Genomic DNA, 25,498 nt, shown 5'->3' with positions numbered 1-25,498 from the left:
GAGCATGCTTACAACTGAATCTAGTCTGTGTTTTGGAGGAATGAGTCTCACCTCACTAGTTTTGAAGTCAAATCTGGAGATTTTCCTATTCCTAGAGCAGTTTGTTTTTGTTTGTTTGTTTGTTTTACCAAGTCCCAAGGGCATAGTCCAGTGGATCAGTCCCATGCGACATTTGCTTCCTAATTCTGAGTACTGTATGACTGCTGGCCCCAAAGCAGGACCAGTCTGATTCTGACACTCGTATATTATTAAGTGGGACAAATTAGGACTGTGAAGAGTGTAGACATAGGGAGTGGGGTTTAGCCCTCCCCATCCTGTTCCCTAGGACACGGGTATAGATAGTTAAGCCACACAGGCTTCTGTAGCCCATATGAACACAATCCACTGCTGAGATGTCAGAGGAGACAGCAAGACAACACAGCAGCTGGCCGCAGCTGGTCATATTGGCCCAACTCACATAGCCACACTCTGTATGTGAGAGAGAAGCTTTCAGGTCTTGTGTACTGAATCATTGCCCTACATGTGTGCACACAGACGAGGGTACACTGGGAACAGAACACCATGAGCATTGAGGACAGTGGTGCTGGCATCCTCGGACCCTGGGAGTCACATGGATTTGCCTCTAATTTCTGTCAAGTGTTCCCAGCACTTTCTTCCCATTCTCTCTTTTTCCTCCCCTTCCTCTTCCTGTAGACTCAGGCACCTCTGCAAGAGAAGGCAAAAAGAGCTCCCATCGCCTTCTTGAGAGGTTGGATCCATAGTTAAAGAGCACTGGCTACGTTCACAGAGGACCTTGGTTAGGTTCACAGAACCCTCATGGAAGCTCACGATGTCTAACTCCAGTTCTGAGCATTCCAAGTCCCTGTCTAGTCTCCATGGATGCTGTGTAATACATATGTGCTGGTGAAGCAACCATACACATAAAATTAAAATAGTCTACTTTCATTTCATTTTTGAGAAATTTGCTAATCTACCAAAATAATTCACATGTCATTTAAAGTAACCCCCGCATCCTTCATCTGAGCATCCTGCCCTGGACTGAACCCCACGGTGTGAGTGCTCACCTCACCCCCCTTTTCCTGTCAGAACCATCGCCAGCTTGGGCTCCTGAGCCATTTGTGTATTTGCTGCCTCTTCTAAGCAGTGCTAGCCACATCCTTGTTTGTCAAGTATCTTCCACGTTCAGCAGTAATCAGTGTATCATGATTTCTGAGACATCACTCAGCTAAGCCCATGGACACTTGAATTAATGCCTTGGTGTCATGCTTAAACATTTCCCTCCATAGCCCTTTGGCTATACTGTCCCTTCCTAGGGTGTGGTTTCAGAGAACTTTCATCCTTCTCTGCAAAGTTTTCTGCCCCATGTAGAATAGGGCACTAGTCTATCTCGTGTGTGTGTGTGTGTGTGTGTGTGTGTGTGTGTGTGTGTGTGTGTGTGTGTGTGTGCATGTGGAGGGAAGCCTTGTGCAGCTCCCCCAGCATCTGCATGAAGCTCGGGGAGCTGCTATGGGGTGGAGGGTCCTGTGCAGCTCCCCAGCATCTGTGCTCGCTTCACTTGGCAACCTTAGGCTCCAGTCTAAAAATGTTCAGCGGAACTTTCCAAAAAAGCCTCTGTGGCAGCCGGATATTTAAGGTAGCAGATTTGTGATGTAGTGTGGGCAGGTTGCTAGGCAACTGTGACTCCTCCGGGTCCAGCCCTTGCATCTCTAGGCAGAGAGCAGGGAGAGGCACAGTCTGGCTGTCACTCCCTAGGCAAGGCAGAAAGCTCTGTTTGGGCACACACAAAAGCTGATGTAGCAGAGAGGTGTCTCAGCATGTGGACAGAGGCCTTGGCTTTCCAGGTTGTAAAAAACTGTGTTGTAGGCTATTTTGACAGTGAGAAACTTGGCTGGTTCCTTTGAGCTCCGGGGTGTTCAAAGGGACACGCAAAGGCCTCTGATCCTTGAGGAACCCTGTGAGCTGGGAATTGCTGGCTCCAGGAAGGGGTGCCAACTCACAGCGCTCATCCATGTTCCTGGAGTAATCGCCCCCCTCCACGGCTAACGTCAAGCTAGGCCCCCAGTGTCGTCAGCTGTGGAGGGAGGAGATGAAGAGTGGCTCTTGCTATAGCTTTCTGTGACTTGGACTGGCACAGGGGGTGAGCAGCTGAGAGCAAGGGCAGGAGGGACAAAAGGGGCAGTTACAAGGACTGAGGCTTTATCTGCTGATTGTGTTCACTTTTAATATAATTGTTCTTAGGACACCTGGAAAAATCCAATTGTTAGTCGTGTCTCTGTGTGACAGTCAGCTGCTGAAATTTGTAAGCATTCAGCAATGGCTTTCAGGGACAGTATGCATTGGCTACACCCAACAGAAGCTCTTAGTCACTAGTGGGAGGCAACCCCTTCCCTTTCCCTGAGAAGGGAGAGACCCCCTTCTGTGTGTGCATGTGTACACACACACACACACACACACCAACATACCAGAGTCCACCCCTTTCAGTGCACTGGTCCTAGGGCTGCTGTGTCTCTGTTGGCCTAGTCTAGCTCCCATCACCCCATGGCATCCATGAGGGAAATCAGTAATAGAGAGACCTGGGACTAGAGGGAAGGTATCATTAGCAACACCTCCATGAGAACACATAGGAGACATAGGGGATGAGATGCTGAGAGAAGAGGCTGGGTGGCCATGAACAGTGGAACGTCTCCAAACTTCTCTCTTATTGCTGCCCACCACTTGTCTTCTTCATTCCCCAGAGTTGGTACCTACCTCAGACTTTGTCCCTTGTGTCATGTGACTGGGGCTGCCTCCTTTTTGGTTCTTTGCGGTGTTATGGCCCAGACATCTATTACATGACCCTGGCTGATTTCTATGCCCTGACTCTTGGGGGGCTTCTGCCTATGAAAGTGGAGGATATGTGACACTGTCATTTGTTCCCTCCCTTCTTACCACTTCTCTGCCTCTCTAGCTCTGTTCTCAGAGCAGCTCTCAAGCTCTTTCGTTTCTGTTTACCATCTGGATTCCTTAGACATGCACTCAACATTCTTCTGGGGTCTCAGCCGGTCTTCCCCCTGCTGGCACAATGGTGTAGGGTTTCAGTTCCAGGATAGAGCAGTCGTTGGACTTGAGAGCTAAGGCATCTCAGTTTTAGACCAGCAGACCTCCTCCTGAGCTCTCAAGCTCCCTCTTCTCTCATCCAACAAGCCAAAATATTCAGTTTCTGCTGCCCCAAGCTTCCTTGACAACGGGCTTTTCCATATCCTCATGCAGTTGAGTGCCTGTGCTCTCTCATGGGCACCAGCAGCCTCCCCACTTCTAGAACAGCCCCACCTCCAGACACTTACGAGCTGGCTCTGTCTTTCTGGTTCTATGTACTGTGCTATGTGTACATTATGCATATTGACTATTCACATGCTATGCATATTGACTCTATGTACATTATACATACTGACCTTACCAAGCAACACTCTCCTCTCTTCTTCAGGCCAGCACGATCCTGATTTTCTCCAAAACAATTAGTGACCTAGAAAACAGAAGGGATTGAAAAAACTGAAGGAGGTTTTCACAGAGGTTTCAAGTTTACAAAACACCAGGCAAGGAATCTATTACTTCTGGAGATAATTCTTAAAACCTTTCTCATCTCATAGCTATGTATCTATGTATCTGTGTATCTATCTATGTATCTTCTATGTATCTATCTATGTGTCTATGTATGTATGTATGTATGTATGTATGTATGTATGTATGTATCTATTATCTATTATCTATCATCTATCTATCTATCTATCTATCTATCTATCTATCTATCATCTATCACCTATCTGTCTGTCCATCTATCTGTCTGTCTATCTATCTGTCTGTCTATCTATCTATCTATCTATCTATGCATACATATATGTATATATGTATCTATCACCTATCATCCATCTATCTATCTATCTATCTATCTATCTATCTATCATCTATCACCTATCTGTCTGTCTATCTATCTATCCATCTATGCATGCATATATGAAGGTATGTATCTATCAATCTATCATCTATCTATCTATCATCTATCTTAACGTTCTCTAAAATGTGCAGCACTATTTCATTCTCACCTCCTTGCCATCCTTAACCTGCCCAGATCCTCCTCAAAGACTCAGATTCACTGCATACCTTTCTCACTTCTGTTCTCCCCCCCCCCCCGTCTCTCTGTCTCTCTCATGTCTCTGCTTTCCTAAATGAGGCTCCTTTTGGATCAGGCAGTGCCCAGCATGGAGAGAAAATAGACAATGAGGTGGTGATGCTGGCTGAGTGCAGAGTGTGTGTCAAGACCTCCTTTCAGCAAGTTCTGTCCTCGGGGACAAAGACCCGATACTCTGATTATCTCCACATGACAGGAACTAGGAAGGCTTTGAGAGACAGATTTAATCATGATGTTGACCAAGAAATGCTGGAAGGAGACACCATCAGCCTCATGGAAGGCATCTGTAGGCAGCACTTAGCCCCCCACTCATCGTGTACAACTTGGTGAGGGCATCAGTCTTCACTGGGTCTCCTCATAACAACAGATATGAACCTGTAGTGACCACAGAGCATGGGGTCATATCACCATGCACGGAGGGACTCTAGGGATCAATACCTCAGTGTGTCTGCAGCTATGGCCTCTCATGCTTGTGCACCCAGAGGACAGAAGTAGAGCACACAGGTCTGTGCATCCCCCTAGCTTACTCCCCTGCTGCTCTGGCACCCTCCTTGGCCAGACTCAACAGACATTTGCAGTGCCCCAGCAGCTGAGACACACTTTGCTTCTCTTCTGTTTGTTCCACACAGACTCCATGACTCTCTTTCTGAATGACCTTCTTCTGTAGGTACACGTCACCATTTAGAGACTTCTTGGAAGTCCCAACTCTCCAGGTCACCCGAAGGCCCAGGGCTCTATAGGAACTCATGTGGTACTGCTAATAGTTTGAAACCCTCTCTAACTCACGCGCATATCCTTCCTCTGAATACTGCTGTAGTTGGGAGCTCCTGGAGACCGAGACCTCTTTGGCTTGTCGTCATCCTCACTACAGTGAACTTCATCCCCCAGCAGCATATCAGGAAGACATAGTGATTGGATATGCAGCGAATGAAGAACAACTGAACGAGGACAGCAGAGACAAGCGACTGTCATGGAAGGGAGGGCAGGAAGCCCAGGAAATCTGAGAGTTGAGGCACCTTAGGGGACCCTTTATCTTCTGAGGTAGCTGGACTCTGTTCTCTGTGCCTGCTGGATGCTTTGGCTCTATCTTATGAGAAGGGTGTTGGGAACAAACCCTCCTCTACAGGGACCTCAGGGCCTGCATATCTGAAGCTCACTTGGACTGTGACCTTTAGCTACCATGGTTCCTAAGCAGACCTCTCTCTCATTCTCATTCTCTCTCTCTCTCTCTCTCTCTCTCTCTCTCTCTCTCTCTCTTTCTCCCTCCCTCCCTCCCTCCCTCCCTCCCTCCCCCCTCTCCTGTGTCTATGTGTGTGTGTGAGAGAGAGTCTGTGTATGTAAGAGAGAAAGTCTGTATGTGTGCGTGTGTCTCTCTGTGTGTGTCTGTGTGTGTGTTTGTGTGTGTGTGTGTGTCTGTGTGTGTGTGTGTGTGTGTGTGTGTGTGTGTGTGTGTGTGTATAGCACTGTCTCACAGAACAGCATCCAAGGTACTCAGAAATAGATTCACTCTTGGCCGACTGCTTACCATATCCTCGCTCTTTTTGCTGGCATGAATGATGCCATATACACTTCTCCGGGTCCCTGAGAGAATAGTTTTATTACATTTATTTAGTGTGTGTGTGTGTGTGTGTGTGTGTGTGTTGTGTGTTGTGTGTGTGTTCATGCACATGCATGTGTGCAAGCACATACACAGAAAAACACACATACACACACACACACACACACACACACACACACACACACACCACAGTGTAGATCAGAGAGCTACTCATAGGAGTTGGTTCTCTCTTTTTATCACGTGGGACCTGGGAGTTGAATTCAGCTTCTCAGGCTTTCCAGCAAGCGTTTTGCCAGCAGAGCCATCTCACTAGTTCAGAAACAGTTTGAATTGTGGCTTAAAACAGAGGGCCTCTGTGGCCTGCGCTTCCCTCTGCTTAGGAGGTAGTTTTAAGTCTTAGCATGCAAAACCAAGAGCATCTGGTATGTAGCGAAGACGGTGCAGTGTCTCCTTCGGATACTGTGCTGGGTCAGGCAGTGAGTAACTGGATTTACAGGTCTTCCATTTCACCTCCCATATCGTGCCCAGCACTGAGCTATGCATTCACACAGTGACCTCAGGTTCAGTGTCATTACCTGAGTGGAGGACACAGAGTATTATTCTCATCTCATGGCTGATAGGGCCAGAGTTCACTGAGGTACCTTGCCGAGCGTTATACAGCTGTTTCACGGCAGAGCCAGGAAAGACAAGACTGCTGAATGCCAGCATACTTTATTCTAAACTGCACTGCAGAAGAGATCCTTTAATACAAGTCTTCCTTAGAGACGCTGACCCATGCCCTGCCACTCTGGGTCTGTGTGTTCCAGCTCAGTGGTCTTAATGAATACTGATGTGCGCAACTCCGTGTAGGCTGTTTCTTGAGCATCTCACTGCATTGGCCCTCATGGGAGTCTCTCGGTATGGTTAGAAGTATCTCTCTGTCATCAAGATGGCACTTTTGACTGCAGGCATGACAAACTTTATGCAAAGATATAAGCTTGTTTCTGCCTCATCATCTTCCCGTAAGTTTTGCCTTTTCGTCTCCCTCAATCTCAGGGTGCAGTGCAGGCCATTATCTCCATGTCCCTCTGCTTGGCTAAGAAACGGTCTTCTGGGGCTTGGCTTGGGGGAGAGTGACTGCCAGCTACAGTTTGGCTTATGTTGCTGTGTGCTTTGGCCTATCGAAGCTCTGGAGCAACACAGACCACCCAGGAGCCACTCTGGCTTTCTCTGCAGGCCGGCTGCTGGGGCAGTGGCATGCTCTCTCTGTCTTGGAGCTGTTCGTTCACGCTGTGTCCCCCTCATTGGCCGTTGTGCTCAAGATGAACAGTGAAGGCTGCTTGCCTGGGAAGTAATCATAGTTTCCTAGTACAAACATCACAAGGCAGTGGATAGAACGTGCCAGCGGACGCCATGAGTGCACGCCATGGTCCTCACAGCTCACCAAATTGAGTTCACACTGGCCAGAGGATGGAGGAGGAGCTCACCGTGTGGAGCTGAGGGCGTGTCCCTGGAGCCATGCAAGGGGGAAGCTCCGCTGCTGTAGAGGAGGATACTGAGTGCCAGAGAGCTGAGTGCCACTCACACCTCTGAGCTATGGCTGCTCTGCAGAGCCAAGCTGCTATGAACTCATAGCTACCCCGGAGACGCTTCTACCACCAAAGTCAAATTTGGTCAGTCTGAAGTATCTAATTCACTAAGCTAAGTAATTGATTGGTGCCCATAACTTTGAAAAAAAGATGGTTTTAAATAAGGCAATGTTAAAAAAAAATGACTGTATCATGCTGCAGAACATGGAGACAGGAAGCAGATGCATATGTATGTGCATATATATGTATATGTATGTGCATATATGTATATGTATGTGCATATATATGCCTTACATGTATACACACACCTTGTGTGAATATATGCAGACATGTATGTGTTTGCATACATGTATGAGCTGTCGTTTCTCACAAAGTGCCATGCATGTTAAGTACCTCATTTCATATTTGAGAATGCCAATTTTTCCTTTATCCTTAACAATTAGTACCACCATATTTTGAACACTTTTATACTTTGAAATTAAACAAGTGACTGCACATTTCCAGGGGTGTGTATGAGTGAGTTTCTAAAAAGAGTATCATTTTCACGTGTAGCAATTACTCCCCTTTTTGGCAACAATTGGACAATAACAATGAAACAATTGGCTTTGTTACAAGTTACTTTGTTTTTACCAAGTTCTTTAAAGGCACAGGCTGCTGCCTGTGTTCCTCTTAACCTGTTAAATGTGGATTACGTCATCTCTGCCCTCATGAGCAGTGCAGAGTGGTTCAGCACAGGGCGATGTTGTCGCCACTGACCTAGAATCATACAGACCCCTTTCAAGAGCCCCACACCTTGGCACCTGTACAGTTCATTTTCTTGTGTATTGATCACTTTAGGGAGCACTGTAGTGGGACCCTAACTTCCCATTTCCCAAAGGACATGTGTAGAAGGTCGGGCCTGCCCCATGGAGCTGAGGCTGACTAAGCTCAAAGGCAACTTTCACGGATTGACTCTATTCAAAGGTATGGACTTTCTGTGAGTGTCTTCCCTTTGTCTGTTCTGTATGAAGCAGCTGACACACAGTCACACCGATGCCAGGGCTTCAGCCTTAGAGACCAGACCACTCTGTCCCAGTTCATGAGAGAGGGAACAGCCTCGCCATTTGATACCTGCAAGGACAAATGTAGGTAGGACTTTATAAAAAGTCTCTGAACTAAAAATATACAGAAACATTTGAGGGCTCTCAATTTAGTGGAAACTACTGTAAATTTGAGGATTTTAAAAAGTTATTAAAATTAGTATTAGAATTAGTAGTAGTGGTAGTAGTAGTAGTAGTAGTAGTAGTAGTAGTAGTAGTAGTAGTAGTAGTAGTATTTTCTTCCATAGAATCAAATTACCACTTTGTGCATCTGAGGTAACTCCTGGGTTTTTGTTCTTTTATTTTTGATCCTTTAAGGAAACAGTTGCGATTATTCAATGTGTACAAGGCGTCAGGAATAAGAAGATGTCTATGAAGTTGTTTACTTTGATCATTAGCATTGGTCTCCTCCGTGAGGTCAGAAGCTCTGCTCTGGCCGGATTTCTGAGACACACTACTTACCCATATCCATCCACCTACACTGTACTCCAGTTATGCGAGGTTCTAGTACAACACATGGTAGTAATTAACCCGCAAGCCAGCGCATATGCTGTGTGTTGGCTTTCTGCATCTGCATTTGTGTACAAAGGAAAGATACCAGTTTCCATCTAAACTCCCTCACTGTTGGCTGGCATAGTGGATACTTTAGCAATTCCTACCATGAGTCCATTTGTACATACTTAGTCAATCAGGGGAGCTGTGGTAATTTGAGTTACATCACAGACTAAAAGGTTCCAGCAGTGTAATCCAGGACCTGCTTGTTGAATGAGTACGCTGAGCAAGGCCCACAGGCCCAGCCCTGTGGCAGACCACTCAACAGTTATACTGGCCCCACAGAAGACCAAAATTTCTCTCACCAAAGAAGTCTAGAAGGACATCTCCTACCTTCAGAAATTGAAATGGATTTGAAAGAGGGCAGAGCCTTGGAGCACCAGAATATAATACACCGTGCACATGTGCAAGTGTGGTCTTCTTAACAATGATTTCGACAGAGGAAATAACTTAGTTCAAGTCTTAATAAACAAACACACAAGCAAGCAACAACAACACTCTGGCCTCCACGGCCCTGAGCTCACCCGGCTGGTCCCAGAATTCCGAGTCAGTGTTAAGATTCAAGCTTTTGCTTAGAAGTCACCAGTTCATGCAGGGAGAGCTCCTGTGAATGCCAGCCTTCCCTCCTGACCAGACCTGCTGGGCACAGAGAGGTGGCATTCCCCTACCCTCTGGCCATTTCACTTGGCAGTCTGCAGCTTCCTGTGGCCTCCAGAGGGTGACATCTGGGACCACGGCAGAAAGGTGTTTGGCTTGACCACCAGGCTCCCTCTTGTGGAAGTGCATGTGGACCTTTCTCTGGCCTTGGGGGTTTTCTCATCGCATGAGGTGAAGCTTTGGTGACGGTGGCTGAGCTGTGCTGCACTGAGGTGGACAGAATGGATGGCACAGATTCGTGCTGACGCCGCTGCTCCCTGCTAGTCCTTTTGCGGTTCTGTAGTAACAGCTTAGCTCTTCTGCAGACCCTGAGAGGGAGGCTGTTCTCCGTCTGGAACCACTAGCTTTTACTTAAATGTGTGTGCCTAATAAGGCTCACTCCAGATCAGGGAGGACGGTAAAGCGGTGACTCTACAGGTGAAAAGGCTCAAAGCCACACGAGTCCCTTGTCGTTCTATCCAGGCAGAGCTTATATGGCAGGTACAGCAGGTGCAAAATTTCCTCTGTCTTGAAGTCTGGCCTGTGACCTGCTTGGGCGGTCTGGTGTTTCAGCCTAATCCTAGCAGTAAGCTAAGTGCAGACCTAGATAGTATTACAATTTTCATTTAGGGACTTGTTTTATTCCCCAGAGCAATTAGAAGAAATAGCCAGCCGAGCCCCGCATCAGATACATTCCGCATCTGGGTGGCATTTCAATGCATTTGTTTATGTCTAATTTGTCCCTAAGGTACTTAAAGAAGGAGCAGGATGTGGTGGTGGGTGTGTTATAATAGCAGGGTTTGTAGTACAGTTACGGTCGCCAAATTGTCACCTTTAAAATAACAGGAATAGTCCTGGGTTTACTATCAGTTTTTAGCATATCCTTGTCCCTCAGCCTATGGAGAACCCATGGAGAGAGCCACTATCTGTTTTATAAGAAGAAAAATCGACCATCACTAACCCGTAGCGAGACCCTTAACGGGCGCTAGTCAGGAATGCGTGCAGATAGTGATGGTCAGTATCAGTTGTCACCTTGACAGGATCTAGACTCACCTGGGAGGTGGGCCCCTGGAAATGCCTGTGAGGTGGTGTTAGTTGAGGTCAGAGAACTGTGGGCAGTTTCATTCCCTATGTGGGCTCTGGGCAGTGTGAGAAGGGAGGTGAGGAACAGCACATCGCCCTTGCTCTATCCTTCCTGTTGCTGACGCAGTGCAACCCGTTGCTTCAAGCTCCCCCTGACTCAGCTTCCCCATTAAGATGGGCTGCACCCTTTATTTATAGGCATTTATGGACTATAAGCCAGAATAAACTCTTTATTTATTCAGTTGCTTTCATGGGCGTATTTTATCATAGCGATGAGAAAACTAAGACAGAATAAATACTAGATGAGTTTAAAGTTTCTTAGGCGATGGGAACGATCTTATTAGGCTTCCCAACTTACCGATCAATAACTGAGATCGGAAAGTCTAAAGGCCTGCAAATCTGTGGGGGTCTTGCCGGGGGCCTAAGGTGGTGGTGGTAGGGAGCATTTTTTTTCTGAAAGCTCCATGCTCTGGCCCCTGGCTGCTTGATCTGAATGTCCATGCTGCACTCTAAGAAGAAACATGCGTCTTGGTCCTGCTGTAACTAGTGAGCAGCAGGCTTTCGGAGCTCAAGAGTGAAATTTATCCTACAGGTCCCTGCCAGAACCCCTGCCTTAGGCCTGTATAGTCTACCAGATAAAAGTATCTGCATATAATGATGCCCTTTCCTAGCTCGTTCACTGGTTCCTGAAGGAGGCCATGTGGTGTAGACATGGCTTTACTTTCTTTGGTTGGTAAGCAAGCCCTGTGGAGGGCACACCAAGGGCGGGGCTCTGTGCTAGACATGTTTCATCTCTCAGAGCTGGCACCTGAGGTAAGGCCAAGTCAACCATGACTTAATATCAGCAGTGGGACTGGTCCTCATTATCCAGTCTCTACGTCTTTCTCAGAACGTACCATTCTCACATCCTGGAGGGAAGTCTAGGAGCCTGCATTGCTGGGTCTTTTGTCCCCTGATGTGCACAAACCAGTGCACGGGACTTCAACAGGAGGAGGGGAACTGGGGGAGATTTCCAGCCGAAGGTGGAAAGTTGAGGAGAGGCAATCTACCTTCAACAAATGAGCATGTTACCCCCTTAGCTCACATAGCAAATATTTGTGCAGTGTTTGCTGTGCCTTGGTGTCAGCGTGGGAGAGTCTCAATTCATCAGGCACTTATTTCTAGTCATTCTGATTTGAGCAGTGGCTGAGATGCAACTGACATCAATGAAAGGGATACCTTAGATGCAGGCATAGAACCGTGCTTACTCTCAAGAAAGCAGTTATCTTATCATATTCTACTAACCAAAAGTGTACAGGGTATTTGTTTCTATCATGACAGTAGGGATCAAAGTACCAGAATAGATGAAATAAGTGTCAAATTCAGAATATATGCCACTCAGTGACCTCTAGTATAAGCTCTGTGAGACGTGAGCACAGACATAAAAAGCCCTTACTAAGGCTTGAGGAGTTCACAGTGACTTTGTTTGTGTCCGTTGTTGTTTTACACTCTGTTTCTGTCACTGATTGTCCGGTAGCTATGTGTAGAGACTCAGGAACAAAGCTACAGAGCAGAGTGGTTAACGGTGCATAGTGGGCTCTGTGTCAGGAGGGATGCTTCATATGGCATTCAAGACTTTACGGAACAGCCATTGTCTTCGTCGGGGTTGTATTGCTACTGAAGGGACTCCGTGACCAAGGCAACTCTTATAAAGGCAAACATGTAAGTGGGGCTGGCTCACAGGTTCAAAGGTTTAGTCTTTGATCCATGCAGGAAGCATGGGAGCGTGCAGGCAGACATGGGGCTGGGAGAACTGAGAGTTCTACATCTTGACCCACTGGCAACAAAGAGGAAACCGACTTCCACATTGGGCAGGGCTTGAGTATAGGAATCCTCAAAGCCCGCCCTCACAGGGACACACTTCCTCCGACAAGTCCACACTCCCTAATAGTGTCACTCCCTAAGGACCAAACATTTAGATGCGTGAGTGTGTGGGGGTCAAACCTATTCAAACCACCTCAGCCACCAACCCTTCAAGGGCACTGAAAAGAGAGACCCTGAGGAGTTGCCGAGAACAGGGTCCGGGATGGCCAGTGTTCATACAGCAGTTTTAAAAGAATCAGGCTTAGGCTGAAGGCTCTGTGTAGCCCTTACCAATCCTACCTCAGGGAATTTGAGATGGCAACTCTTTCAGATGGGATCCTGACACATCTTTTTATATCTGTCAAATGCTGAAGTTCTCCTCGGATTCAAGTTTCTCTCCATTTGAGCAGTTCTGAAGTTCTGAGGCATGTTTAGCCACCTTGGTGTAGCGAAGCCGTGAAGCAAATGCCAGCATTGGGGCTCAGGGTGCCAATCACAGTTTCTGGCTGGGGTTGCAGTCTCAGGAGGCCTGGGGCGAGGTCGGTTAGCTTATGTGAGCTGAGCACTCCATGCCAGCAAAGGCAACCATCATACGACAAGGCTAAGGTAGTGTGAGACCTGGTCAGGGGGTGGACAGCCTGGTGTAGGGACAGGAGGGCACTGGGGAAGCTGGAGATGTGGAGCATCTTCACATTGATGGTGAGCAGAGCAAGGCCTCTTAATGGTATCAACATCTCCTCCTGATTTCAGGTGAGCACCAAGTCGAGACACGTAGATATGAACTGTGAACCATTACACACCGAGCCACTGTTCTGTAGTTTCCTAACCCAACACTCCCAAAGCCCATGCTGATAGAAGGAGGCCACAGGGTTCCCTTCCAGGCCTTGTCATTAGGATGCCTTCAGAGCTCCAGAATCCAGTGTTCTGCCCTGTTAGACAAAAGGTTTCCCTCCATCTCTTAAGAATCACCGTAAACAAGAATACCACCTGGGAAGTCCTCTTTTGGTACTGATGGATTTCCCTAGTGGTGCACAGCTTCCTGTCTTGGTCTGTACCAGGGACACAGTTTGATTGTACTCTGTGCCAGGCTAGAAGGTCTTAGCCTGGATCTCTAACCAGTATCGTATAAGGGACTTGATGGCACATCAGGGAGTGCCTTCTAAACATCACTGTGACCCCACACATGATATTTGAGCGTTCCAGGCCATCTATTTGAAGGACTAGAGGTAGGAAATACAAGTGACTAAGGAGGAAGAGGCGTTTAGAAGCCAGGCCCAGCAGCTCACACATAGACCAAGGAGTCAGACCTAGAGTTCCATCTCGCCAAAGTAAGGAAATGCATTTGAAAGCCTTCGTATTCATTTATGTGAGGTGCAGTCATTCTCTAGGGAGCTTCCGGTTCAGTGGGTGGGAAATGAGCTGTGCTGGGGTGTCAGGGGCAGTGCTGCTCTCTGTGACCTCCTCCTGGGCCCTGTGAGAAACACATGTGAACATGAAAGCTGTGGGAAACGATGGCGCACTCAATTCGGAAACTAGACGACAGTCACAGGGAAAGCTTTTCTAGAGAAAGCAGCAGGGAGCGGGCGCCTTAGCAGATGGATGGATAAAGGACTCTGACCCCGCAGACCAGGTTGAGTCTTGGCACCTCTCCATCCCAATGTGGTGCGAGCACCCCTCTTGTTCTGCGCTGTGTTCCAATGGGTCTGATCCCACACCTTTCTCTGTTGCCAGGTGAGGAAAATGGTTCCATTCACCAGCCCTGTCACCGCCCCAGACACCAAGAACATGCTCATCTGTCTGAGCTCTTGGGACAGAGGTTGAGGACAAAGCTGAGTCAGTGCGTGGTTCAGGTCTTGCTCTGCATTCACTCAGTCCTCTATTCATGAGACATGCCTTCGGGTGTCTTCTGTTGCAGCTAAAGTAAAATGTGCAGCAGTAGAAGGAGGTCCCTGACCTCGAGGCATTGGCCAGCTGGTGGCCGGCTGGTAGACGGAGTTGTAAAATAAATTCCACCTTCTTCATTGCTTAAAAGTATGGTTTTAGCTGAGTGACTTCCTAAGTAGATTTTTTTTAAAAAAGATAAAAACTGTATTATGAATGCAGTCTCGCTGTTTTAACTCTTGTTACTTTGAATTTTCTCCTGTGGCTATTATTTCTCCAAAACCTAATCTCTTCCACATTAAAATTTAGGAAAAAAAAATTTTTTATCAAGAGGGTTAAATCTTCTGACACTTTAGAAATAACGTTTTATCAGATTCAATTTTATCTAACATAAGTTATATCTTTTCCTTCTCTCTTTTTTTTCCTGAGTTAGTATTGATTTTTTTCCCCCTAGTAATCATAAGAAGCAACTTGTCCAGCCTATGGGAATCTCAAATCCTCAATAGTAACTCAGGCTGTTATCTTTGGTTTTGTTTTGGGTTTTGTTTTTATAACAAGGCAAAGTGGTACATTATGGTGTTGTGTTTTTTTAATAGCAATCAAAATAGTTGTGAGAATTAGCCATCTTTGATTTTTTTTAATATTTTGATTATCTACACTTCACTTACTTTATCCTTTCTAATACCATTGACACCCCAGTCAATATCATGTGACAACTTTAACTCTTAGCTTAAAAAGCTCCATTCGATTACCTGTATGGCCAGACCTCACACTGCATTAAAATTGTAGTTGTTATTTATCAATTTTAAAAAGCATAACCGAGAAACCATGGTTCAGTAAGGGTGCTTGTAGCTCATGATTCTCCATGATGGGAGGGAATAATGGTGTTTAAGTAAATCATCGATTTTTAAAGGAAAAAAAAGGAGTATATATAAAAGCACCGAAGTTTTCTGACTTCTGTGACCAAAATAAAAAAATGGGAGGGGTGGGAGACACCAAGCAGACACATAAAACTCACACGACTAAGTTGCTCAAAGGTTTAATTCTGTACAGTTGTCCCAGAACTGCTGGGCCACAGCCTTATCAGAGGAAGTAGTGGCTTGCTTGAGTCATATACACCATTAATTTTTTTATTTAAAATATTTTTATGTAGTATCTTTCGATCATACTTTTTCCTCCCCTAACTCCTTGTCAATCTCCTTCACGCCAATCTACCCAACTACGAGTTCTCCCCCTCCCCCCCTTCTCTCTGCTCTCACGGGCTCTTACTCTCTTGATCTCACAAAAGCAAGAGATGAAAAAATCAAAACAAACGGAGAATACCAGAACAAAACGGAACAGAAAGCACCTGAAACAACCACAGAGATGGTTTTGCATTGGTCAGCTCCTCCTGGATGTGAGGGCCTGGTAACACTCCATTGGATAAAGAGATTGTCCATCTCCCAGCAGGTGCAGAGTGCAATTGGCTTCTTGGTTAGGGGTGAGACCCTGTGTCCTCTTACCCTTCTCAGTCCTGGGATTATGCCTGCTTTGAACCTGTGCTGGTCTGGTACAAACTCCAATCTCTGAGAATTCATGTGTGCATCAGTCTTGTGGTATCTGGAAGAGGCCATTGCCTTGAGTTTAACCACTATATCCTACCATCATCCCATGGACTTTTCCACACAAAACGCTGAGTCATAAGGGGAGGGCTTTGATGAAGACACCTCCTTCAGGACCCAGTGAGCGCTCCACATTCTTCTTACTCTCTGCCCATCCTCCAGGTGTGGGTTGCTCATGCACAGTAGCAGACAAAAGCAGACCAAAGTGCTCTTGATAGAAAGCCTCTGAGAGAAGTAGGCAGGGAGGCCATGTGCCACCGCTGCGTACTGAGCAGGATTTTATCAGTGCTGAACACTGGGTGAATTAAAGCATGCCACGGCCCCAAGGAATCAGAAATGTGAATTAGAAGCTTCTTTCTAACAATAGGGAAGGAATAGACAGCCCCAGTTGAGTTAGCACATGAACAATACTGACCACATAGTGAATGTATTTTAATGATCATGACAGTAAACTTCTTGAGGGCGTGGTTTCTTAAACTTTTCCCACTCACAACCTTTTGCATGAGAGATTTCTACGTGATTTCGTGTACATTGGGATATAAGATAAATAGAAAAGAAATCCAATCCCAGATCACAAGTCATGAAGACATTTATTTTAAACAAAGTATTTGCCCTCCATGAAATCCTAACACTTTTCCTTTGTGAGATGGACATTTGGATGCCGTCCTTTCAAGGAAAGGTGATTTCTACTTTTCATGGGGACAGAAGGAGGCAAGAACCAGATATGACCCAAGTCAAGTTGGACCCCCATGTCCAAATCCAAGTCATGAAGTAGCTCACTTAGACAGGTCTTAGAAGCACACGTAAGTCATGAGCTGTTCCCGAAGTCAGGAGAAATCTCTAAGCCTTAATCACCCGTGTTTGTGTTATAATTATTATGGTCTATTTGCATTTCTTCATCATGCTATGACCACATAATTGCTCTAGTCTTATATGACACACCTATAGTGTGATAGGTGGGTCATGCCTGCAGTCTGAGAGGCGTGCTCTCCGAGGAAGTCCATGTAAACATGCCTTCCCAACTGAAGAACTTCAGTGTATGCCTTCGGGTTCTTTCTCAGAACATAGCTGTTTGGTGTGTCGTCAGTCTCACATTCGTGTTTTATTTTTGAAATCTTTGCCAATGCTATACACTTATTTATGTTTTGCTCATGTTTCCAGAGGATGGTGTGCCAAGGGGAGGTCTTACAGCATATGCCTAGCTGTTTTATCAAGTTTACAGTCGGGGAAGCATGTAGCCCCCAGCCTGGCATCCTCTGTTGATCACACAGCCTCTCGCATACCTGTTGTCCTTCGTGAAAACTGAAGCCAAGGCAGATGACCCACATCCGAACACATAGTGTTGCTGTCAATCATGAGTAATGGTTGGTCATTGTCTTGTATCCATTGCCTACATCGTTACCCTTAGCAAATAAGGCAGCCAGCTTCAGTTCAACTGAGCTGGGCTACTGTGACAATATACCTTTAGCTGGGCAGTTTATAAACCCCAGAAGTGTATTGATCAATTAGTTCTTCAGGCTGGGGAGATTAAGATTAAGGACTCAGTTGGTTCTGTGTCTTAGGGAAGAGCTGATTCCTGGTCCATTCTTGGTGACTTCTCACCATCTTCCCACATGGGGTGGGATCTCTTTTCTAAGGGTCTAACCCATTTATGAAGGTTCTACCAACCCATGACCTCATCACCTCACAATGGCCTCATGCTATAACCTTGGTGCTTGGGGTTCAACACATGAATTTTGGAGTCATAGCAACATCCGGGCCTCAGAAAGCCACATGCGTCAGCTGGTGCTAGTGAATTAGGACTTGTCTAAAAACTCCTGTGGGCAAAAGGGTTGTAGTTTTGACCCATTTGGTGGCTGCTCCATCCTTCATAGGACACAGTGCACTTGACCCTGATCTAAGGATCATCAGAGTGTCATTATGATGGTGACCAAGGCCTTCTAGAGAATCATTAGTGCTCAAAGGCTGACCCATAGGTAACAAGAGATAGATTTCAAGAAAGTGTGTGTTGGCTCAAAGGTGAATACTCAGGCTATTTCTCAGCAATGTTTTCTCAGTCTCTGGTCTATCAGGGTTGGTATTGAGGTCATTTCTTTCTCATCAGGACAAACAACAGACTTCCAGCAGCAAGTTTCCCTAAGCATGTAATAAGTAAGCGCAGCAACCACGGTCCTCACTCCGCTTCACTTAGACATTAACCAGAATAATGGGTAACCCCAATCTTTCATAGCTCAGCATAGAAACCAGTCACAGGTGAGCAGAGGGAAAGCAAGAGAAATGCAGATTTTAGGATACAGGGTGTTTCCTCTGCTGCTCTTCAGGCTTACCTGGACTCCGTGGAACAAACATCTCTCAACTTTCAAATGTGGTTTTCATCATTCCGGAAGAGTCACAAAGCGCAAACTACTCTAGAGTTACAATTTGCTTTCACATTGGCCAAGCGGTGCTGCTACAATTCCTGGAGTGATCAGGACACCTTGCACACCTGTCAGCATTTCCATTGTCTGGTTTTGCAACAAAGCACAGAAGAGCCTTGAGGGTGTGTTGGTGGTACAGCCTCCCTGGCTGCTCATACATTTAACCCGGCATGGCCACCACTACCTTCCCATCAACTACAGCTGGCTGGGCACTGACCTGGAGAGTGTCTGACTGCACACCCATGCCACCTTGTTCTCCAGATCATTTCAACTGGTTTTTGATCTTCAGAGAGGTTTTTCTGCTTCTTTCATAATACTCCTAGCTTCCATCAGATAATGTTCTCTCTCTCTCTCTCTCTCTCTCTCTCTCTCTCTCTCTCTCTCTCTCTCTCTCAGATTTTAAGAACAAAGTGACTTTTCTACACTTTTATATAATACCCAAGAATATTTAAGTATTTGATGAAGTTATTTTTTTAATCTCATGAGCACCCATGCTTGGGACCCATCTCCGAAACATTCCCCAAGTTCCCCCAAAAGCACCATCACCTAGGTCCAAGTGTCTAACTAGGATCCTGTGAGAGGCAGTTCACATCAATCCACAACAGTTCTGCATCATTAGATCAAGTCTCTAAATTGCCTGTGTATTGCAGTTTTAAACAAGTCCATTCCTTTATGAACTGCAATCACGATTTGTGTTTTAAAATACGTTAAGGGATCTTGAAATGTCAGCTATCATATTACTATCCGCCTATGTCATTAAAATTCCTTTTGAAATAGAGATGTCAGTATGGAATATTTTTTAACTCAGCAGTAAAATATTTAATAGTTCCTAGCTGTGGCGGTTTTAATTGTCAATCTGACATAATCTAGAGTCACATGAGGAGGGAGTCTCGGTGAAGAATGATCTAGACTGGATTGGATGTGGGCATGTCTGTTGGTGAGTGTCTTGATCAATAGATGTGGGAAGACCCAGCCCACCGTGGTCCACGCATCTCCTGGCCTTATGTTATAATTTGTTTGTCAAAGTGAAGAGCATAGGTTGAGTGTCCGACGTGCATGACTTCATTTTATTTTTCAGCTCCACACGGTGGATGTCGTCACTGGCTAGTTCAGGTCCCGGCCACTTGACTTCTCTTATGTGATGGACTGGAACAAACCACTTCTCCCCAAGTTGCTTTTGGTCAGCGTACGAAATGAAGCTAGAGCAGTAGCAAAGACTTAGATTTATAGTGTGTGATTATGAAGAACAGACTGAAAAATGCTCACCGTGCCCATTGGCTGAGTTGGAGAGGAGCTGTAAATACATTGACTAGGAGACAAGGAAGAAAGGCATTCCATGGGGTGTATGAAGATGCATTCCTGTTTGAATAAACGCAATTAAAAAAGTACAATATTTGATGTTCAGACTGTAGAATTGGAGTGCAAACATCATATAATTTATTTTTATTTGAATGGAGAAGCCCTCGCAAAGGGCTGCGTCTTCATCCTCTACTCTTTTCAGTTCTGTGAAGTTTAAAATAGAGAAATCAATCAATCAAAACAGATACACCTCTGCAGTAACGTGAGTTACCCCCCTTTTCCAAACTAATTGTGATCTAAATTATAATCTTCTCAAGTCAGATTTGATTTTTAATTAACTTATAATTCGCAAACAGTCACATAGCCAGGTATCTGGTATTGCTGGTCTCGTTCTGCGCCCCCACACCAGCCACGGGACAGACTTTGATACAGATGTTTTTCCTACTCTAGGAAATCCCAAGTGGCCTTTCATGGTTTAGCCCTGAGCCAGGAGCAGTCTTCTGACACCTCTCTCCATAGATTATCTAATTGTGTGTCACGTGTGTGACGTAAGAAGCAAGATGCCTGTGACGTCCCTTGTGGTCTGTGGAGAAATTCATGCAGGGACAGATGGCATATTGTCTCAGTCTTAGCAGTGGAAATTTGCCCAGATCTGCGGTGTGGACCAGGAGGAGCTGTGGCTCTCTGAGTTGGTCCCAGGTGGCGGGAGGGCCTCAGGAGGAAGGGTTTCAGGGCTGCAGTAGAAGACGGATGGGTATCCACGAAGGAAGACAAAGATAACTTGGTGCTTTCTTGTTTCTAGGGATGCTGCATGGAAAATACCTTCCATCTCTCCTGTAGACTGACATAGGCATGCATATATATATATATTTATATATATAATATATATTATATATAATGCTATAGCAATGGATATGAGAATGCAGTGGTGTGGGACACCTTGGACAGTAAAGTACCTTCAATCAATGTGTTAAGGGACTCTTACATGAAGCACATGAAGAGTGTGTGTCGGGCAGGGAAGGGAGGACTCTGGTGTCATTGTAACTCTCGGAATAACTGTAACAGAAAGAGGGTAGATTTTTCAGCCGAGAGAACGGTGTATTTCTAGATGTCCGATTTGTCAGTGCTCTGTGACTTCGAGAGTACAGATACCGCTATCTGATGTGCTTAGCAGCTGTGGTGCTTATCTGCCACACAGGCTCCTGCACCAGGCTTGTTCCTCTGTCTTCTGGGCAGTGTCTGGACAGGTACAGCAACCCTGCAGGGCAGGGCTGAGGCACAGACATGAGCGTTTCTCAGGGGTAAGGATAGGAGGTTTGTAAGTGTGGTGGTCAGTTTCCACTATGCTCTGATTTCCATCACATATTCTATGACCTTTCGACATGGATTTGCAGGGGAGGATTGGAAAGGATTTGCGTCCCTTGAGACAGGTAAATGCCACCATGCTATTCATGACTTCCTTCATAGATGCCCACCCCTCTTCTACTTCGGCTCCAACTCAGTGAGAAAAGCAAATCCCATTTAGGTCATGATCCACAGGAGCACAGTTTCCTCTTCATGGTGTCTTTATGAATGGTGCTGGCTGTTTTCAAACTCTACATTGTACAGAATAGTGCATGACATGTGCTGTAAGCCAGCAGACACAGAGGCCTGCCTGTGGCATCCAGTGAGTGCACCCTGTACCTCGAACTATTTAATCACATACGTGTGAGATATGTAATAAGAAAGATGACTCCTATTATTTAATGCTTATTAAAAGATCATGTGTGTGGGAAATGGCGTTTGTCAGATAGAAGATTTCTGTAGCTTTCAACGTTGCTGACAAGAACATTCCATGGCATCTTGCTATTGGATGCCAGAGAGCTTCAGGAAGATAATGTTTGATTTTGTTTGAACCATTGGCTATTCCTGAATGGCTCCGTCATCTCTGTGTGGTAGAGTATTTATCCACTGTTTACCATTCTAGACTATTCTATAGCATGCAATTTAGAATATTAAAACAAGGTGCGCTACTGAAGGCACACCGGGTGTCACTATTTCAGGATGTACACAGTGGGGAACATCTGTGGAAAATAGAAATCGATGTTCTGGTTGTTGGTGTTGGGAAAGGAGCTGGAGGCCCATCCTGAGTGGCTGATGTGCTATACTTGGTTGTCTCTATTCTGGAGATGACATGGTACCACCAGAATAGCTTGGGGTATGCAGGCAGTGATGTAAAAATAGTTGTAATAACAATGCTGGGATGTGCGTGGTGCTTTCTCCTCTTGAAATTTCAGAACAGCTCCCAGTAGGCATGGTGACTCACTGACAAGCCGTCTGGAGAGAAGTCAATGTACATGGCTTCCCTTTTCAGTGAGTAGTTGGACCGTAATCGTCAGCACAGCGTCTGAGGTGCCTACATCTGGAGAGACACCCCTGTTATGCATGGAAGAGAAGCTCTGAGGTGTCCACCTCCCACATCCTCAGGATGTGCCTTTCTTAGGAAACCATTGATTTGTCACCCCAAACTCCTTAAAAAAAAAAACAACTCCAAATATAGACAGCAATGCACACTCTTAGTCATCCACCCCGGCTCACTCTTCCAAAACAGCTCTCACCGAGTGGGTATGTCCTGCTCAGACTGGGCTCGGGTCCACCGGGAATTTCCTTTATCTGTGTGAAAATAATGACAACATTACATACCTGAATGAAGGGAGAGTTACCGCCCACTTAAGACTTCCACTGAGAGGAAAAGCTAAAGCCCCTCCGTGAAAGAAGCTCTCCCTACCAGGGATGGCATTTCTACAGTGTTTACCTACCTGCTGAGGGATGGCACTCCTGCAGGGCATAGGAGCCTCTGCCATCAGTGGCTTCTGCCATCAGCAACCCCTGCTTTTGCCCATTGTCCCCCCCTCCAGATGGGCATTGGCTTTTGTTTCCCCAAACTCTGGGTGACACTCTGAAGTTCCCTAATTTCCAGATTCAGCCTAACCCCTGTAGTCAAGTATTTCTTGCCAAGCTCAAGGACAGTGACCATGGATAACAACTCTCCAGTCTTGCTGGTAGCTGAAATTCCTCCTGCCGCCACCACCGTGAGTGAGTGTCACAGTCTTAGGGATGGCCCTCACAGCATGAGTGTTCAGGGTGATCTTAATCTTGTTGGCAACACAAAATCCCTACAATGCGTGGTATCTCGGGTATTACATACCTGGATAAAGGGACGAGTTTGTGCTCCACTATGACCAGAGGTCTCCTTCATTTTCTGTGTCTTCCACAATATTTCTGCCATGGAGGGACCACTTGGACGGTACCCATTCATGTTTAATAGTTTATAGCTTCCAGTGTCCACCTATTGCCTGTAGTAGGTCCCTATGTCATACTGTAGATGTGAACTCTGTCCTAAGGAGGCAGCAGAGGTCTACCCCCAAGAACTTAAGAAGGAATTTCCTTTCTGTCAGTTGTTCATGATCTGAACAGTCACCTCAAGTTTAATTGTGAGACTCCATCTTGCAAGCAGGTTTGTTGGCCCAGTAGCTTCCTTAGAGCCCTGATGACAGAGACAGGTAGATCTCCGTTTGCTGAGCTTCCTGTTCTCCTGAGATTTGTGCAAGGAGTGAAACAGGAGATGCTCAACTCTCAGAAGGATGGAGAGGGTGGCCAGTTACTCCTTACGGGGAATCCCTAACCTCTCATCAGTGGTAAGTGGAAAGTCCTGTCTCTATACAAAGTGACAGTCTAGGCAGCCAGAGGGCACCATGTTAACTTAAGTCAGATAGTAAGGTAAGTCATTCCCGTTCACTCATACATAGAGTCTAAAATGTCTAATTCAGAGAAGCAAAGACCATAGCTGAGAAAGGGCGCTGAGGAGGACTTAGTTAACTCAAGGACCAACTTCCAAGGCCCTCCCATTCAGCAGCGTGGCGGAGGTTACAACTGCATTCTTGGAAGTTGCTGAGAGCGGATTTTTTTTTAAATGCTCACCAAAATGAAAATGAGCTAATGAGACCGCGTGCCTGTTAATCAGCCCGATTCATCCGCTGTACAATGTGTACATACTTCAAACCATCATCCCATACACTGCAGATACACAGGCTTCTTGTCAGTCAAAAGGCAGGCTCATAATTAACACTGTATTTTTCTACAAGCTCCTCACTTTTAATCATAAAAATAAATTTTTATTTTATTTGGTCAGAATGAAAATGCATACGCTGCTGATATGGCCATTCTTAAACACAGTAATTCATTGATCAGAAAAGAGAGGTAATGGTTCAAATTCAAATTAATGCTTGTTAGAGGAGCTCGGTACGATGCCTGGCTCATCGACAGCTGTTTGATACGTGGCCCCGTGTATACAACTGAAAATCATGACAGCTCTGCCCAGCTCCTGTTGTCAGCAAGTCCCACAGGACAGAGAAAAGCACCCCACTCTACAGGGACCTCTGGTCATCTGAGAGTTGTCATTAGAGCCACCAAAACTGTCACTGGAGATTAAAGTCTGTTTGCTCATGGGAAGTTGGAGTTTGGGCCCCACACTGATGTCAGAACTATAGTTTTAAAGTTCTCATTCGACAAGTGCCTAGGAAGAAGCATCGGCTGTCACTGAGGTGAGTCTAGGGTTCTGACAGGGTGTAGCACCAAGGCACTCCATTGATTGGTGGCGTGGATCAATATTGCCCCTTCAAAGACCTGCTGCATAAAAATCCATGACCCTTTGTGTACAACCGGCTTTGGAGGGCATGCTACTCTAAAAGAAAGAAAAACGGAGGACAACGCATATGGAGGGCTAAAGGACCAGATGTGGAGCATAAATGACGGGTGAGCCGAGGAAAGTTCAGAGCCCTCCACAATTTGTTATGAAGGCTCTAGTCACTTGCTGGAGCATAGTAGGACATCAGGCACAGAGCTGTGACATCTTGTGTCAGATTAATTCTTAACATGAGCTCCTGAAATAGGGGTTGCCTTGTCTGGGATGTGTGGAGAAGGATGCTCACCACAGAGGTAGTTCTCTGTAGACCGCTGCCGCGGTGGGGGAAGAGTTGGAAATGAAGACACAGCCTCAAGTCGTGTATCGTAAATTAGATCAGGAAGGACTGGAGCTGGCCACTTCTGTGTCTCCACAGCAGCTGATTCTGTCTAGAGATTGAATCTCTGTGGATGTTCTTTTTTATTTGTTTGTTTGTTGTTTTTTTTAAGTCATGACAAACTCTTTTGTAAATAGGTATTTTATTGCAAATTTGACACTTATTTTAGATGTGCATGTGTGTAAATCCATCCACATAGAATTGTACACACACACACACACACACACACACACACACACACTGGGGAGAAGAGAACATATAATATTGTGCAGAGGAGGCACTGGTCGCACAGAGACAAATCCCAGGAGAGGAAGGCAGGGACAGGAGGGAGGAATATGGAAGGCTCCTTTTCTGTGGTCCTTCTGGGCTTCTCTGTGGTGGCCTCAGGAATGTACCATGTCTTGAACCCAAGACATGAGGACCATTCTATATGGTCCTACAGGCTAGAAGCCCAGCGTCTATGTGCGGTCAGGCCAGCATCCCCTGAGCTGCTTCTGCTATGCTCTTAAATGCTGACTTCTTGCACCTTCACACGGTCCTCTCTCTTTCCCTCCGTGCATCCTCATGGGGACCCTGCTTTTGTCTGTGTAGATTCCTCAACATTATCATTGTCTCTGCCTTCAAAAAGACGTGACCCAACCTGTGTCCCTGAAGTATTGTGCCTGGTCTCTTGACTTGGGTAATACTCTGGAGTTCAGGTATGTCTTCCTGATGCCAGCTGAGTGGTCCTTCCTCCAAAAATCAATGGGGCCAGAGC

At 46.0% G+C, this 25,498-nt stretch overlaps 1 protein-coding gene across 5 annotated transcripts in view; it reads left to right on the top strand.

Annotated features, from left to right (window-relative positions):
• Dlgap2 (DLG associated protein 2) overlaps nt 1-25,498 on the top strand; it is a 709,635-nt gene that overhangs the window by 322,422 nt on the left and 361,715 nt on the right. Inside the window, exon 1 of one of the 5 annotated variants that reach the window (XM_063275039.1) lies at nt 8,129-8,254. The exons of the other annotated variants lie outside the window; for them this stretch is intronic. Coding sequence (XP_063131109.1) covers nt 8,197-8,254 — 58 coding nt within the window. The 5' untranslated portion in view covers nt 8,129-8,196. Of the gene's footprint in view, nt 1-8,128; nt 8,255-25,498 lie in introns of those variants that run through there. 5 annotated transcript variants of the gene reach the window in all.

The sequence above is a fragment of the Rattus norvegicus genome, chromosome 16 (assembly GCF_036323735.1).
Source record: "Rattus norvegicus strain BN/NHsdMcwi chromosome 16, GRCr8, whole genome shotgun sequence".
Taxonomy (NCBI): Eukaryota; Metazoa; Chordata; class Mammalia; order Rodentia; family Muridae; genus Rattus; species Rattus norvegicus.
Note: the sequence above shows the minus strand (reverse complement) of the source record. Positions and strands in the feature narration are given on the sequence as shown.